Source organism: Anguilla anguilla, chromosome 13 (assembly GCF_013347855.1).
Source record: "Anguilla anguilla isolate fAngAng1 chromosome 13, fAngAng1.pri, whole genome shotgun sequence".
Classification (NCBI taxonomy): Eukaryota; Metazoa; Chordata; class Actinopteri; order Anguilliformes; family Anguillidae; genus Anguilla; species Anguilla anguilla.
Window position 1 is genome coordinate 28,703,346 of NC_049213.1, and position 18,161 is coordinate 28,721,506.

Sequence of the window (18,161 nt, forward strand, 5' to 3'; positions counted from 1 at the left end):
CTGTCCATACATTTTTAAGTGGGAAAAACTCCATGACAAAGTTTGTGGAACTGCTTACTCATGACATCATCGAAAGCCCTGGCACCAACTTCTGACTCATAAGTTACTTTACACATGTATTTATCCTTCAAGTATTCCATATCCTTTTTTGGATAACTGGGTATTAAGGTCATTATTTTCCACAGCATGGTGCAAGTACCTGTACCACATCTGTTTGCATTATTAAAATACCTTGATAATAATTCCGGCTATGGCCGGAAGACTCATGGGGCACCTACGGCCTTAGCATCACACTCACCCTGCAGACGTCAGGGTTTCCATTTCCACATGACCCAGTCGCCAACCACTTCAGGTGCATCACATGTGCCTACGTCCTCTGCGTTAGTTATGCAGGCTTCTGGTCCAATACCTGGGCAGTTCAGCTGATAGAGGTGTGAAAAGAAGTCATGGCCGCCTGCCCAGGAATTGGAAAGTGGTGCCAGTGTACACTGTCTTGAATTTACGTAGGATGCAAGTCCAATGGTGGAACGTATCACGATTGGTCATTCTGATAAAAAAAATTTAAATTTCTGAGATTAAAAAATTTTATGTGGGAGAAACAATTTAAAACTTGTAATAAATCTGAAACAAAAAACGTATTTTAAATGACCACAAACCTTTGCAGCACACACATTTCAGAAGGACTGCTCAGGCTGTTCTTTATTATTTGAAGGGCTTTTGGCGGATGATGTTAAGTAACAGTTGATTTTTTTGTGCAGACTGCCTATATCAAGTCAGATTAACTGAAATGGAAAAACACAAGGGCTGTCATTTCTAATTTTTCAGCCACACCACAATACTCATTCATCACAGCTTTTAGATGCTGTTGTCTCCTTAAATACCTTTTCGTGCTCCACTACATTCTGTCAGAAAATGTGATTTTTATGATGTTATAATTAATTTGTCATTATCGTTTGTGATATCTCTATTAGCAGACACAAGAACGTTTATTATGTTTGATAGTAAGGTTGATTTTATGGAAGATAAACACACTTAGGAGTACGTAGGAACTTAAGATCAGCGCTCAGCAATATCCAGTCATCTGTTTAGAATGACTTACTGGCTAGTGTTGTGTCTTATGACAGTCTACCCTTTCTTTCTCTCTCTGTTCAGAGAAAAGGCCAAGGAAGGTGCAGAAAAGGACTCCGTACACCTGTGATTGCATGTGCGCCTATTTTGACCCCAGAAACTGAAGATGATGTTGCTATGGAAACTGCTGGTGCTGCAGTCATCTATTGGCTGCCTTGCAGGTAGGACACCTTATTAAGAACGTCTGATGTGGCATCCCAACACCTTCTTTGTGAAGTTTTTTTGTCCTTGTTCATATGTATTTAGGGCAGTTTGCACTCTGAAAGACAGAGTTATGCATGTAAGTAACCCACAAACTAAACATAGGCAAACATTAATCGTATTTTTCATTTCACTGCAACTAACAAGATTGGAGCATTGAATTATAAATCCATGTTTGCATAGTGATACCTGTGTGCCATTGCCCAGAAAAGGTATCGTGTAGGTAGGTTAATCATTTTGAAAGATAAAGGCATAAAGGGGGGCATAAAATATTTATTTAAATGCATTGATTGTAAATGGTTGTGTGATGTAATCAAACATTTTATTGTGTCCCTAGAAGAGAGCCTTTGTCATATATAGAAATGTAAAAAACATGCCTTTTTGACAGTTAGAAGAACACTGGAGATAACCACTCACTCACCCAGAATGAGACATAAAAGACATTGCTTCTAGGACTGTTTTTTACTGTATTGTCAATGTTCAGGACAGAATAATGTTTTATGTGCTTGTACCTATTGCTCATGTAATTACTGTGGGACATGTCCTTAATTTACCGTACAGCTCAAAGATGCCACTACGTGATACTTTTACCTGGGAGCTCATGTTATGTCGTTTGTTGAAGGGATTATATTTTTCTTACAATGTGCTGGGATGAATTTAACAGTAGTCAGGCAGTTAGATGTGTAGTAAAGATACGTATGCGTACTGTGATTAAGTAGGGCTTGTCAATACTATATCACCATCATCACCCTTAAAACATGGCGAACCATTTTCTCACTCCTATGGTCAGAGACTGGCGTTTCACTCTTTGTTACCACTATTTATATTATTTTTCTTGATACACTTTTCATAGGTCAGTGAGTAGATGTGGTTAAGTCACCTGTTATGTGGGGGTTTCAAAGCAGAAACCTTTGTAGCCGAGTGCGTTTAGTATAAACAAACAAATACATAATTTCAACATTTTGCAAACAAATTATTTGTGTCTGTTTGAGGGGATCTGTGTTTCATGTTGGGGGATGTTCTGACAGGACCAATGAAGTCTACAGTGGATAAACTGTTGACAGGTATCGGAGATAGTTAGCTCTAGTTTGGATGAAGTGAATTCATTTTGTTGGCGAATCAGCTACAGTGTACAGTGTTTCAATTGCATTGTCTCCTGGGTGTCTTGAAACCCAGGCTTTAGACAATCTACAGACAAAGAGCATATGCGTCATGCCAATTAGACTGTTTGACCAGCAACTAAAAGCAAATTACAGAGTGGGTCAGCAACTGCTCTACTTTGGAGAATCATAGCTTTGCTGGGTGAGTAACTAGACAATAAGTGGTGAAGCAGTGTGCGGAGCTGATGCTGCTTTGCACATCAGTTCTGACATATGAAAGGAGTGAGTGATCCCGCACTCTCCCTCCATTAAATCCTGTTGCGAAGTGCGAAGCTCACATCTTGCGAGATGTCATAGGGCTAATGCAGAATGCACAACTGACAGTAAAGGTCAAGCTGTCTGGCAGCCAAAAAGCAGGTAACCCACCCCACAAATGCGAGGATTCACTGGCAGACCATGGTGAATGTCGAAAGGGGACCGTAATGATCCCTGTCCCCTGCTAGCGTGCTTCCTTTGTTCTCTTGTCAGTGGCGGCAGGCCAGCCTCCTGTTCCTCTCACTCTTCACTCACACCTCACTGTTACCATCTGATTACCTCAGTTCCCTGCGCTGCCTGGGACTCACGGAGAATTCTAATTTCTCCCTTGCTCCTCTTCTTCACTTTGTAGCCGGCATTCCTTTTTTTCCATTTATCTTTTATACCATCGCACAAAGCAGCGCTAATGGCAGCCTACCACTGATCCAGTTAGTCCCGTCGACTAATGGCTCTTTTCCCACTCAAATGGTTTTGATTTGCACACCTGAGACACTCTTCCCATGGACAGGGAGGGTAGAATAGCCTCTACTGCCTGACATGCACAAAAAAGCGCCCAGAATTTATGAACAGCGTTACAGAGGTGCCCACACGTACACAAACGCGCACCCGAACACACTCTCATGCACAAGCATACGGACACAGGACACTCACGCATGCATGCAACACCACCCGCACACAACACAAACATGCACACATGCATGTGCACTAGTGGTCTGCTAGAAATGAGAGCGGTGCTCGCCTAAGCCCAGTGTGTTTATGGCTCAGCCTGAACCAGCTTGAGCCCTCACCAAGTTTTAAGCCCACACCTAGCCTGATTGCTGAAATAACAAACCAACACTGCACAGCACAATAGAATAAAATGAAGTGTTTTCCACAGGAATTCTGCTAATGAAGGTGCTTGTGATCGCGGAATGGGAAACAACCCTTCCACCAGCTGTTAACAACAATGGCACAAACCCCAGCTTCTAGTTTTTGTAGTGCACTGTTCTATGGGGCACATTTAATTGACAATACATGCTGTTTTCATTCATTTAGAATTGTGGGATTTTTTTAAAACGCTATTTTCCCTCTGTGTGTTATCTGTGTTTGTTTCTTATAATCTATAAATCTCAATAGAATTTATCTTCTATTTGCAGCAATTCACCTGAAAAGTGACATTGCATGCATGTTTGGATACCTGTACCTGTCCTTAATACAAAAGAAAGTAAATGCAGAATATCATGTACTAGGTACTAGATACTATCTAGTTTGTCCTTTTTTGTAGTAGGAATATGACGAGCAATGTTGGGCCGAATTGCCTTTTCTCATCATTGTATTGTGTTGTGTTATGTTATGTTACGTACAGCTTGTATTGCAAAACCCCATGCATTGTCCACTAACCAAGAGAATCTTCAGATGTGAGTTTTAGAAATATAGTATGACAAAACCAATGCTAGATTCATGTTCTGCCACTTGTGCTTCAGGAAATATATGATTTGCCAGGGAAAAAATTCCCCTAGGGGACGAGGAGAGGGATTCTCCTATTTGAAACCCTTTTCTATCTTTCTGTCTAATATGAAAAACATGAAGAAGTTAACTAAATTAAATTTACAAAAATTGGCAGTGCTTTTTGGTATTTTGGCTTAGTACATGCTTATTCATGTGTAATCTGAAAATGTATTGAATTTGTAATATGAGCTGTTCCTTTTTCTTTTTTGTAACCTTAATCTTCCTTTCATTGATGCTTTCATACAGCTTAGGTTTCGTAAATCTTATCACATTTCACAGCCCTGTAATGACTATAATATAAATATAGTAATAGAAATAAATAAAGAAATTCAGTTTTGCTACCTTCATCATCACCTTATTTAATGATCCTCACATGCATGCAATTCTAGTTGTATTACTAGTAAGTCTGCAATACGTAATTTACAGCCATTATGATATGTTTGATATTCATGACAAAATATATATTTTTATCAATGAAACTTAAATATCTTTTTGTTGACCATGCCATAATTGGTGCTCTGTATGAGAAGTTTGTTCTGGGTGAGAAATGAATTCACTCAATGAAGGGCTACATTAAATTACATTAAATTACATTACAGTTGTGGTGGGTCTTAGGTGTCTCAGGCGTCTTCAAGCTCTGATAAACAAGGTAAACAGGTGTGTGATTAGGTGCTGTCAAATAGAGATACATGTAAGAAATTCAGTGCTGTGAACAGTGAGCAGGCTCATTCCATCACAGAGAGGCCCTAGAGGAGAACAAGAGTGTTTATTATGTATGGAGGAGCTGCCAGATGACCAGAGGCACAGAGCTGAGAGCTTTTTTGCCTCTGGCCCCTTGACTTGATCAGACTGTTAATTGAATCTAAATGAGGTCAGTTGAGATTAAATCATTTCTGAGTAGTAAACAGCTGCAACAAGCATATGATTTGTGTCGGTAATGTAATTTGGCACTGGTTATGGGGGATAGAAAGTTGTGATTTGAGTGTGTCTCTGTGCGAAAGGCAAGCAGACCTTGAGCCTTTCCCCCTTTGATCGGCTGAAGCTTGTGCGTACGTGCACATGTGGCAGCAATGAGTCTGCAGCTCACTGAGAGTGAAACATTTTGCTATGGAAACTTTTCTCAGCGGTGTCCTCAGTAAAATACATTGCATAGTTCATAGTTTGGGGTTTTGTATCATTTTAAAGCCTTGATGTCAGTCCTGTAGAAAACTCTTTAGCATTACACAGCTGAAGCCAACACAGCACAAGCTGAGCCAAAGCCAACTGACCCAGCATAGTGTGATTGCTTTTCCAACACATTACCAACAGCCAGAGGTTATAAGTAGGCCAACACCTGCTGAGCTGTCTTGGGCACACTTGGCGGGGAAACCACCCAGAACTTGAACTTAGCATGGCCTGGTTCTTGCTCAACAATAACAGGGTATGTTTCAAATGTGTTCTGTTGCACCATTTATTCTAAAATCTAATGCCTGATTTTGAGACAATGCCACAGGTAATGAGGCTAGAAATGAGAACAAATTAGCCGCTGAAAAAAACATTAACTGCTTTTCTTTTTGGTTCTGTGTCCATTGTGTCACTAAACTAGCACTAAGGGGTCATATCTGCAATAATGCATTTTGTACATTTATATATATGTGTCTCATCTGCTCAGGATTAATATATCCTGTCTCTCTCAGCTACGTTAATGCATGAGAACACTATTCATTCTAATAGCCCCTCTGAAGCATGAAAGATATGAGCAACGTTTCTCAATTCCTTGACCTTGAAGCAATTTATATAGTATTTTACATTGGCTTTTCCAGAGATGCACACTTAGACATCCACTGAGCTCCTCCGAGCATGGAGAAACACATTTTCTCTTAAGTTCACATGTGCAGTCAATGTATCCGATTGTGCTCTGCTTGTAGGCCTTGCTTGCATCCTACATTTTCTTCCCCAAAGAATGAGGGGGATGGCAATACCTCAAAAAAAAAAAAAAAAAAAAACCTGCAGGAGACCAGGAACAAAAGACACTTGAAACACTTGGGCTTCCACTGGACGTGCCTTATCTGAGGGAGGAAGAAGGGGAGAGATGTCTAGGACCAAACCAGGGAAGCTTTGTTATTCAAGGCTTAAAATATGAATCGGAATTGAAAGGATTCCAGAACTGGCAAAGTCGAATCTCCTCAGCGCTAGGCGCCTTCTTGGGCATATTATTCATGCTGAGGTAAGCTCAGCAATTTCATTTGCTGTCAGCTGGTATTGAATTTGAGATTAGGTATTTATTTTGGCTCCAAAGCATATTTTTTCCCTCTTCAGTTTTGGCACCAGTCTTGGGCAGCCTTGTGCATTGCAAAACATTGTCCTGCAGGTGAGAATGAGACTGGAAGGACTTTAAAATCACTTCTGCATAATTACTTCTGTGTGCCAGAAGGCATGGTTCTCCAGGCATAGGATTTGTGGCTCACAAATTGATCATATTTCAGTTCCTAATTAAGCTTTGACACTGCAGGCTGGACAGTGGTGGCTGTGACTCACTGATTTAGTAAAACACGGGACTGGATTCAGTCAACATTTTCACTGTATTTCAGCCTACATTTTTCTACCTCATGGTGTGTATTTACTTAGGCTTGACTTACAAATAAATAGGAGTGAATGTACTGAAAAATATCACTTGGATGTATTTGTAGGTCAAAATTATTTGAAAAATAATTGAATTCATATTTTGATTGGTTAGTCTTGTGAAAGCTTGGCTCCTGTGGAATTCTCTCCAGTGAATCTTATGGACAATACTTTGGGTACTATTATGGGCATGTATGGGTAAGATGGATGTGAGTCCCTGATCTTAATCACAAGAAGCATATGTTCTACTATGCTGAAACCTACACTGAAATGGTCAGTCAAATAAAATAATTAATAAAATAATTGAAATTTTCACTACAACTTGTTTTTGTCATCCACGTTACTTGTATTGTGGCAAGAAAAATTGAAAATAGTTTTTTTCTGCCAGGTCTCAGAAGTATGTGTCATATATTGCTTTTGTATATTAATGTTTCCCAACTGCTAGTTTTAATTTTATTCTTTCAGATAAAAGCTTTTTATTTTTATAGAGGCTTAGGAATTAGTCATGGCTATATTATATTCGCTCTGATCAAATTCTGACCATTAATGTGTAATGTTTCTACCTGATAAAATGTTTGATCCCTTAAAGATTCATCAGTTTTAATAGTCATAAAATGCAAACATTCAAGATAGTTAAAAATGTTCATTTGCACTTAGTGTACCATAAACATTGACAAGGTAATCAGAGAATTTCATAGGTTTGCATCATGTTGGACTGACCCTCAGGCACAGCCAGAAGGACTCAATCTTAATTTAATATCCTGTTGAGTTGCTCATTACTAACTGGCTTCTGGGGGCTGTTTCAATTGAATCGCACATGCCAAGCAGGAAGAAGAATACAATAATTAACTGTATTAATGTAATGTGATAAAATGTGTTAAATCCAGGTTTAAAGTTTTAAGATCATCAGCATTGTTAATATCGACTATTGGATGTTGTCTTTAATATTGAATATTGTCTTTTGACAGCTGTTTGTAGTCAGCAGGCAAATATGAGCAAAGGCATGGAATCTGACATACTGTAATACGAATCATGTTTTTAAAAGGTTTGTGTATGATTTATTTCAGGGAGGTATTTTGGAGACATTGTATGTTTTCTAAAGGTGTAATTTTTCATTGTATTTAAGTATAGATGTGAGGAAAGCTGCTTTCCCTTTGGAATTGTTTATTTATTATTTATTCATACTCGTTGGTACAGAAATATAAGCAACAATCAATGAAGCAGGAGCCCTGCAGGAGAATCAAAGTGCCATTACCTGGGAGCCATCTTTGAGTATAATGTTACCTTCTTCGTAACCCTGAGACTATTCTCATAGCTCATTTACAGGGCTCTTCTGATTGGAACTGTGTGCACAAAACTTCGGATGCTTGAAAGGAGATTTATATTTTTACTTGGAACCTTTTCTGACTTTGTTTAGCCTGTTAAAGCCATTTATGACTCATGAACAAGCAAGGGCTACATAATATGTCACAGCCCATAATGTAGGGTTCTACATGAGTAAATATACACAGTGACAGGGAAATGAAGAGAGAGAATGAGGCACAAATATGTGCAGCAATCATGTCTGAATGTGAAAGGTATGACAGATTAGCATTTATGCAATGGTTTCAGATAGTCAAAGCAGCAATGGTCTCACTTGCTCAAAGAGTTGAATCCCAAAATATTTAACCTCTGCCCTCTTAAAAAAAATGCACTCTCTGTTTTGATTGTGACCTTCAATCCAATAATAAAGGTCATTCATTGTATGAATTTAGTGTCTGACTGGTACAATGTCACAACGTAAGCCAAGCCTAAACAATCTGAACAATGCACATTTGTATGTATGTGGTTTAAGTTGACATGACTGCATGCTCTGTATACAAAAACAAGGCATGTGTGTGTCATTTTTTGAAGTATTGAAAACACTGTATGCACACCTTGCCACAGAGTGTTAAGCTAATTTTTGTTAACATTTTGGATTCAAAGCCACCATTGCCTTATTTCCATCATACACAAATATTGCAGTGGTAGAAAGCAAATGAAGTGGAACAGATTTGTTTTTTCTAGGCCATTACGGGGCATGTGATTGGACAGATTAAATGTGTACTATTCCGTACCCACAACCACACAGCTCCCATTTATTCAGTTCTGCAGGTGCTTATCTCAGGTCAGAATGTTTCACAGAACTCAAAGCCCATGGAAATGTGCAGAACCATTGTTCAGCAAATTATAATTGCCCTTTTGTATTTCTAGCTACCTATGATAAGATGTCAACATAACTACAAACAAGTACACAAAAAATGCATGGTGGGTTTAATGATGTGTTGCAACATAGTTTTCCATCCTCCATCTACTCAGTTTCATATTATGAGCTACTTTAATTGTGATTTAAAACTAGATGTCATATGTATAATTCTGTGTGTTGTCTGTGGTCCATATGTGGAGTTTTTCAACTGTCAAACGTATCTTAAGAAGTAAGCAAAAGCAGTTCTGAAGTCCTGTAAGTTTTAACCTTCTCCAGAAAATCCATATTCAGTTTCAAAATACTGCATGGCATAAAAAAAAAATGTTTGTTTAAAGATAATCTAAAATTCTAAATAATATTCCATGACTGTGGTGGAAGGTGCATTCATCGAATGAATAAAATTTCGGAGAAACGAGAGAGCCTTTGGCCACATTTGAAAAGACCAGAGACAATGGAGTAATGTTAGCTATACACAATACACTATCCGGCCTCTCTTGCTTGGTGGAGTTGCTGTCAGAAGCCGAGTGACAGGAGTAAAACCAACAACATCAATCCCTGTAGTACCTGTCAGTGCTGGACTGAGAATTGAAATAAGAGGAGATGAGTACTACAACATTGTCTTACACAGTTTGTCTGTTTGCACATTCTAGTGCAGGCAGGTTTGTCCTTTGTGCTGTAAACTTCATTTTAACTAGGATGTATCTGTGAAAATGTTGATGAAGCAAAATGTGCATGTGGGTGGCAGCATTGGTTGAGAACTGGGCTCGCAACCAGAAGGCTGTAGGTCCAGTTCTCAGGCCCAACATTGTAATTGTGCTCCTGAGAAAAGCAGTTAGCTTCACAAAGTACCCAATGGTCTGAAGCAGCTATCATATGAATTAGATCTGTGAACTTCAATATCAAATATGCTATACTATATAATATGGAACATATTATAGGAATCTTTCTGTCATATGCTCATCAGATCAATGTGAACAGTTTCATATGCATGGTCTCATTAGTCTGTGACTAATATACAGTTAAATGCAAAAGTATTGGGACAGTGACAATTTTTTTGTTGTTTTGGCTGTGTACTCCAGCATTTTAGATTTTAAATAAAACAATGAATATGAGGTTAAACTGCAGATGGCATTTAGCAGAGGGTATTTACATCCATATTGGATGAACTGTGAAGGAATTACTATTTGATTTACTATTTAATTATTTATTTATTATTTAAATAAAGTAAATATTTAGTACTTGGTTGCAAATAGTTTGCATTCAATGACTGCCTGAAGTCTGCAACCCATAGACCAGATGGGTTCCCTGTTGGTGCTCTGCCAGGCCTGTACTGCAGCCATCTTCAGTTCCTGTTTGTTTCTGGGGCATTTTGCATTCAGCTTTGTCTTCAGCAAGTGAAATGCATGTTCAGTTGGATTCAGGACAGGTGATTGACTTGGCCAGTCAAGAACATTCCACTTTTTGGCCCTGAAAAATCCCCGGTTGCTTTAGCAGTATGTTTGCGGTCATTGTCCAGCTGCAAGGTGAAGCGCCATCCAAGAGTTTTGAGGCATTTGGTTGGAGATGTTTCTGTACACTTCAGAATACATCCTCCTGCTACTTCCAGCAGTCATATCTTCAGTGAAGACAGTGAGCCAGTTCCAGTGGCAGCCACACATGCCCAAGCTGTAATGCTACTTCTGACATTATTCACAGATGAAGGTGAGCATTTTTGATCTTGGGTGGTTCCTTTCTTTCTAAACAAATCCTTATTTCCTTTCCACTTTGATGCAGGTTAGTACTTGTCTTATCTGTCCATAAGACATTCCATAACTCCACAGTTTTTTAATGTACCTTATTGCAAACTGTAACCTGGCTGTTCTGTTCTTGAGGCTCACTAGTGGTGTACATCTAGCAGTGAACCCTCTGAGGTTATGCTGGTGTAGTCTCTTTGTGGCAGTCTTCTATGCCTACATGCTGGATAGTGTTTTTGATCTGTTTGCCAGTTGAAAAAGGGCTTTTTCTTCATAATTGAAATTATTTTTCTGTCATCCACTACAGTGGTATTCCTTGGTCAAGCAGGCCGTTTGGTATTGCTGAGCTCACCAGTGCATTCTTGCTTCCTAACAATGGATCAAACAGTTGATTTTGACTCACCCAGTGTTTTGGCTATGGCTCTGTTCAATTTATTCTGATGGCAATTCATTTTTTCAGCATTATGATGGCCTGCTTTGCTGGCATTGCGACTTATTTGGTCTTCATGTTGACAGACAATAGCAACAGACTCCAAATGCAAATGTCACACATAGAATCAACTCTAGACCTTTTGTTAGCTTTCTTGCGTGTGAACTAATGATGCAAAAACATACAGCTGACCGAGAAACAGGGATCCTTCTATCCCCTTTCTTTCTGTCATGATATTAATTCCAGTTAACTGCGATTTGGTCAGTGTTTTTTTCAAATGTTTTTATTTATTATTTGCATAGGTCGTTTATATTTGCAGGACAGTATTTAACTAGTTTGGGTGATTCTAAATATTTTCCTTGAACACAGAATTTCAGAAAATGTGATTATTGTTAATTACATCAGAAAAAAGTTTATTATATATTTACAATTGCACTTTGCAATTTAGTCCTTTAGCAAATTGATACAGAAGTACATTTCACATGCTAAGAAAACACCATAAGAGCTCAAGATTGGTACACTTACAGTTATACGTGTCACCGTCAAGGTGCTTGCCTCAAGACATGTGGGATAAATAGAGAGGGGGTTCTTTCATTGTTTTTGTTTGTTTTTTAATGAATCTTATTTTATATTGCAGAGAAACCATCCATCAATATTTTAATTGGATATCAAAGCTACTTTGCTTTTTTGTACTGTTGAAAATATATGGCTACTGTCCGTATTATATTGTCGGGGCTGTGCTCTGCACAGTACATGTGAGCTAGCATCATGAAACACAGAGCTCTATACTGCTCTGTTGACTAGCTGGTGCTGTGCACTCTTTCATATAATGTGTTCGCACCAAATCACTGACAGGCCATTTTTCTTGCTGCTCCTCACCACCCTTGTACTGCCTGTTAGCCTGACCCTGACCAGACTGTTGTGCATGTCAGGCAGTCCAGTGAGACTTTGAACAGGTCAGAGGCTGGTCATTACCGGTTAACCAAAGCTCTCCCTCTCCAGGCATTGTATCCTTTGTAAGGTGGTGGGTAGAGGAGGAGGTGAAGAGAGGTAGGGGGCTGGCGTGGGGTGGGGTGAGGTGGGGTGGGGAAGGGGCTTAGACTAGCCTTTCTCTGCCACGGGGTGAATGGCCACCATGCCACCTTATCCTCAGGCATGCTGCCAGCGAATCTGCCCTGCTGCTAGGCAGACGGCGAGGCGCCCCACGCTTGTGGCCCCCCATTTGTCAGTGTCTCCTAAACCGTCACAGTCATCCTCACTTCATTACAACGTGTTGATTGGGAATGCATTAGATTATGAGGTGTATTAGATTTCATCACTGTACTATGAAGGAAAGTGAGAGTGGGAAGAGAAAAAGAAAATACACTTCTGCATAAATGAACATCATAACATGCCTTGGTATGAATCTCTGCTTTCCTGCTGAGTTATTTCCTATCTGGTTACAGTGCATGAGTGAACCCAGCAATCAATTTGATAAAACACTCAAGCTTATTTAATATTTTTAGACTCCCTGATTGAGCGAAAAATTATATCCCCCCAAACCCATTTACTTCCTAATGTTGTTCTTCAAACACTGATGGGTGCTCCATTAAAGGTTTCATTAGCCCAGATATCTTGTTGATGATGGTATTAGAGAGAGCCCGGACCTTGTTGATAAAAGCCCACACTGTATCACAGTAACCGCCGACCCGCTTCTCCAGGTGGACTCACCTGCTCCTCCTCTGGAGAAGCAATTATTTGGCAGGATGAAGCGTGGCGGTGCCTCCCCTGGCGACCACTCAGGCAAGCCCCTGCTAATTGATGATGTCAGCACTTAAGACCAGGTGCAGGGGCTGTTTTCATTTCTTTTGTTTACCAGTTTTTTTTGCATTTATTCATCAGCACCCATTCAGATATGCACATCAATGAATATTTTATTTGTGTAATCTGTAAAAAAAAAAAAAAAAAAGGTACGAGTCTGGTTATTCTCCCTCCCATGTTTATTCACATCTGATGATTTACCGAAGTGTGTTATGTTTCAAAGGTTTTTTTGTGTGCGTTGTTTTTTTAAAGGTGGTCGCCATTAAGCGGCCTGGAAGAGGGTATGGTAAATAATGAGGTTGTCTCACTGTGAAACAGAATAGGTGAAACCCACTGTATTCGAGCTTTTTAATGACTGTGATGGTAATTGATAGGCAGAGAAGGTGCATTGCTCAACATGTGCTGCCTGTGGAGGCTTAGTAAGAGAGAACAGAACTGTGTTGATGTACACTTCCTCACTCCTAAAAGGGCTTTGCACCTGTTCTGGAGAATTTGAGCGGGGTCCACAGAGTATCATTGCACTAAAGATGGGCTGTTTAGTTAAAATTTCACTTTGCCATCATCTCATCATCTCATCAACACTGGATAGATCTCAAAAGAATTAGCTATTACTGTAAACCCATGAATTACTTAATTGCACATAAGTGCTCATGCCTTTTGCTTTCTCGTTCTGCTTCCTTTCCTGTCTATCTGCTCTGCAAATTTTTTGAATGATCTCAGCCTACCCATATATTTTTTTTTCCCAATGCAGCGATGTGTGCAGGCACGCGCGTGCACATGCACAGTTGCGCATCTTAATAGCAAGTGGTGGAAATTTCAGCGGTGGCAAATGATGCCGGTTATTTGATGAACACTTGCTAGGCAGAGTAGAGCGAACTGCCTTTCACTTTGTACTGTGAAGACGGGTCAGAGCAGCATCTGATTTCCCCAGCGCGGTGCTGCGCGGTTTCATCAGTATTCAGTATTCCCTATCTCCTGGGCTTCCTGAGCTGGGAACACGGAAAGCGTCTGCCACATCACTGGGGGAATTAGGCAAACCAGCTGAGACTCCGATGACGTGTCTGTCTGAGTGGAAACAAAACAGCGCCGTTAGGGCGGTACTTGAATGGGGTGCTGGGACTGCGTTAGGATACCAGAGGAATATGCAGGGCTGTTTGCCGCGGCCTTCCCCGTGTGCAGATAACACACTTTCGACATTATTAAAATTTAATCGTGTTGTCAGATGTGAAGGGGAAAAAAAATTTGAATGTGTTTTTCTTCTTCCGCGCATACATTCACACAGGTGCAGACGAGTGCACGGCATGAAAATTTTATTTGAGGACACAGGTAAACTTAATGACGAAGGGTCTCCAATGTTTTTGATGTTGGAAATGCCATAACCTTGCAAATACTCAATATCAGGGTTATTGTGACAGACAGGCAGCCCTTTGTGGAAACCAATATATAATAATAATAATAATAATAATAATAACCCACTGTAACAGATTATATGTAAGTCAAATAAGGACCATATGTACTCTGTAACAGCTGATTTAACACTGAACATTTTCTGTGCATCTTAGCTCAACTTTCTTACTTGGCCTCAGTAAAATGCAACATTGAAAAGTCAGCACCAGAAGTAGTTTCACAGGAATTAAATATATAATTAAGATGTGGCTGTGTAAGTCTTCATGTATGCTTGTATTTGTCTGCACAATCCTGTAACAAACCATGTTATTCCCTTTGTCATGTCTAATGCACTAAATTGCATTTCTTGCTTCATAGCAAAAACGTAATTGATGCTTTTTTTTCCACTAATGAAAATAAAGTGTGAAAACCCTGAAGGGGATTCAGTCTAACCACCATGATTCTTTGTCCTTGAAGTTACGCAACCCTTTTAAGAAAGCAATAATATTTTGTTTTTTTTATTCTCATGCAATGATATTATTAATATCCCTCACCACCCATTTTGCAATAATTATGAATCAATTAAATGTATAGCCTGCTTTAAGAACTTTAGTGGTAAAATTGAATTAAACATTAGTGTTAATGATGTTAAGGATGTTAATCCTTTGACCATTGCTGGTAGATGACATGGGTAGATGTACTACATCAAGTATATTTGAAAAAAAAAACAATCGCTATAGATTACACCAAAGCAAAAGGAACACAGTGTTCATAAGAGTAAATAGCTTGTTAATATGAAAAAAATAGCTAGCATTAGTTTGGTTTAGTTTAAATCCCATCCATGCTTTGTGATACATGTAAAGTTAGGTGCAGCTATTGCAGTTGTAGCTGTCTTTCACTTTCTGTATAGCTAGGTATTGTTTTCTGAGAATAAAAAAATGTCATAGGGTGCTATGGATGCGAGAAATTGCTTCGCCTGAGATTATGTAAAATGTGGGCTGGATTTAATCCACCTAAAATGTGATCTACATCCTGTATAAATTCAAGTGTTATTGCCAACAAAAGTATTGTTTGTTACTTAAGTCATATGTTTGAAGGTTTAACTGTGTTTGTGAAAAATACTCAACACTTAGATTTCAATAAAAGTAAGAAAAAATGTTAACGTTCATTTTTGGCTAGTCTCTCCGAGCTCTTTATATCTCTTTTCTAACTCTTTCTTTTGATATTTACCTGTACAATAAAAGCGTGTGAATGTGGTATCTGACCTCTTCAACTGTGATGATCTTTAATGAACTGAGAGCAATGTATGAGGCTTTCTCCACAGAATCTGATGCTCTAAAACACTGTTTAATTATAGCTACAACTAAAGAGCTAAGTTTATATCTGAGTATAGGATTTGTTTACACACATGGAGTATATTCTAAATATCACTCAGAGGAGGTAGCAGATGAAAGCTGGGATTTCAAGTGGCTCAGTCTGGAAAGGTGCTCACCATGTGAGCAGATTTGCCAGACTGAGATGCACCTCCTGATCTCTTATCAACACTATCTCTCTTCTGCAGCACAGTGTGGCCTGTAAAGTGTAAAAGAGCTCACTGGCTCATGTTTGGAGAAATCTGTGAAGAGCACAGGCTTCTGCTGCAATGTACCTTGCATATGTGCAGATGGCATAATAGTAACTCCTGAGGCACAATGGGCTGTTCCAAATTAGGCACAAAAGAGATGGTAGAAAAATGTTTTGTTTTGTTTTGTTTTGTATAAGTTGGGGGACAGAAAAAGCCCTCCTGTCCTCACAGAAAGGAATGAGAAAATGTGTGAGAAAGGCACGATGATGAATGCAGTCCCCAGTTAGAGACTTGAGGGGGTTTGTTGTATTGCAGGCCCTGCACACCTGTCAGCTCCCAGGAGTGTTTCCTGCCTCTGCCTCTCTGTGTTACTCATGTCACATTCAATGCAGATGAATTCTGGAATAAGCCAATTAAGCTGGTGAGTGGAAGAAGAGGGGCTTTTTAGCCATGCAGAGATTGTCAAGGCCGAGCTGGAGAGTGCACCCCTCGGGGAGGCTGTCTTGTGTGTGTAAAATGGGGGAGGAGGTGTGACCCACATAAACCTTAACTGCACAAAATTGTCATTTTGGCTGGTTTTGAAAACCATGTCGCACATCTAAAGTGTTGCTATTCCAGATCAATTCCATTGGCAATCAGCAGAGCAGCGTATCTATGGGGGCTAACCTTCAGCCGCAAATTGATTGGTAAGAGTAGAGGAATGCAGGGATGTGACATATTTAGAATGAAACAAACCTGTCTTGAGTATATATGCTCTGAAATGTAGACAAAGTAACAAGGGACTCTGGTGCATTTTATTTTTTATCATAAACAGATTTTGGACAAAACCATTTATTCCTGTAACAATGACGTCTGAATGACTAATATAATTGTACAAAGGCAGCAATGGGATTTTTGGACAAAGAACTAAAACACAGCGGCTGGAATGTGAGCAACCATTTCAGTGATTTGTCAGGTATTTTATTTATTTCTTTACTCTTTGTTTACGTTTCGCTGGAATGTAATGATGCATTGAGTAGTGCATATTGTTCTCTATTCCTGAACGATTATGTTATTTGTTGAATAAGGTTGCATTAAACCCCCTGCTGCTAAAAAGCCTTTGCTCTTTTGTAAGGAGAGGAAATAAGTGGGTTGGATCTCAACTGTATTGAAAGTGTGAATGCTTGCTGTCAGTGAATAAAAACCTGACCTTTTATGCTGTAAACAGTTTCAAATTCATTCTATCGTTATTTTGAGCTGTCTGCGACAAAGCAGTCTTTATAGTGTTTAGCAAATGGCAGTACACAACTAAAGGTAATTCATACATCTATCATTTGATAAAATGTTTAAAAATACTATATTGCCCCCTATAGAAGGTTATCCTATGCTCCCAGAAGATTCCTCACTCTCTAAAGAAACATTTCCCAACGCCTTTGTTCACTTAATGCAGCTTGTAGAGGTTGACTGTAAACCTATAATACTTTGCAGTCATTGGTTTCAATCTACAAAAGTCTATTATATAAAGTTACCACACATTTCCTCCACCACTGGGTCCATCCCCATGGTGACAATCAACAACTGCTCTGACAACTCCATTGGGGTATTGTCACATAAAGTGAAATTGAAATTATTCAAACTGTGGTGCACTAAAGCTAAATATTTGAAATGTAGGTTTACTTCCTTTCAGACTAGGAAAATGAATCAAATTCAACAAAACATTTAATTCATTTGCAGAACAAATTATACTTGCTTGGATAGTTCACTAGCTGTGTATTGCACACACTGCATTATATATATAATGCAATATGTATGTATGTATGTATGTATTTATGTATGTATATATAAGTGTGTGTGTGTGTGTGTGTGTGTGTGTGTGAATCTGAATTCATTATACATCTGTTAAAAGATGTTAAGAGACTTTGGAATGCATGGACCATGTGATGGAGGGATCAGACCTCAACATTATGATGTAATAACTTCATGCACATTCATATTTTATTGTGAATCTGTTGATTTTCATTCCGGTGTACTCACATACGTATATAATCACAAACATTTGTTATTATCTGACTTTGAGGTAACCAGGTGGTGAGGTGCTCTTACAATATATGAAGCAAAAATAGTTCTCTCATCATGGTTAGTTCATGTGGCTAAAGAAGTATCATTCTCAGTCAGTTTCCTGGATGCCAAGTTTTTTGAGGAAATATTCCAT

General features: G+C 39.1%; 1 protein-coding gene across 4 annotated transcripts in view; it reads left to right on the forward strand.

The window, feature by feature from the left end:
• Window positions 1-18,161, forward strand: part of cntn4 (contactin 4) — a 147,188-nt gene that overhangs the window by 25,763 nt on the left and 103,264 nt on the right. For all 4 annotated transcript variants that reach the window (XM_035389277.1, XM_035389276.1, XM_035389278.1 and 1 more), the window contains exon 2: window positions 1,153-1,289. In XM_035389277.1, the coding sequence (XP_035245168.1) occupies window positions 1,235-1,289 (55 nt within the window). In that variant the 5' untranslated portion in view covers window positions 1,153-1,234. The remainder of the gene's footprint in view (window positions 1-1,152; window positions 1,290-18,161) is intronic.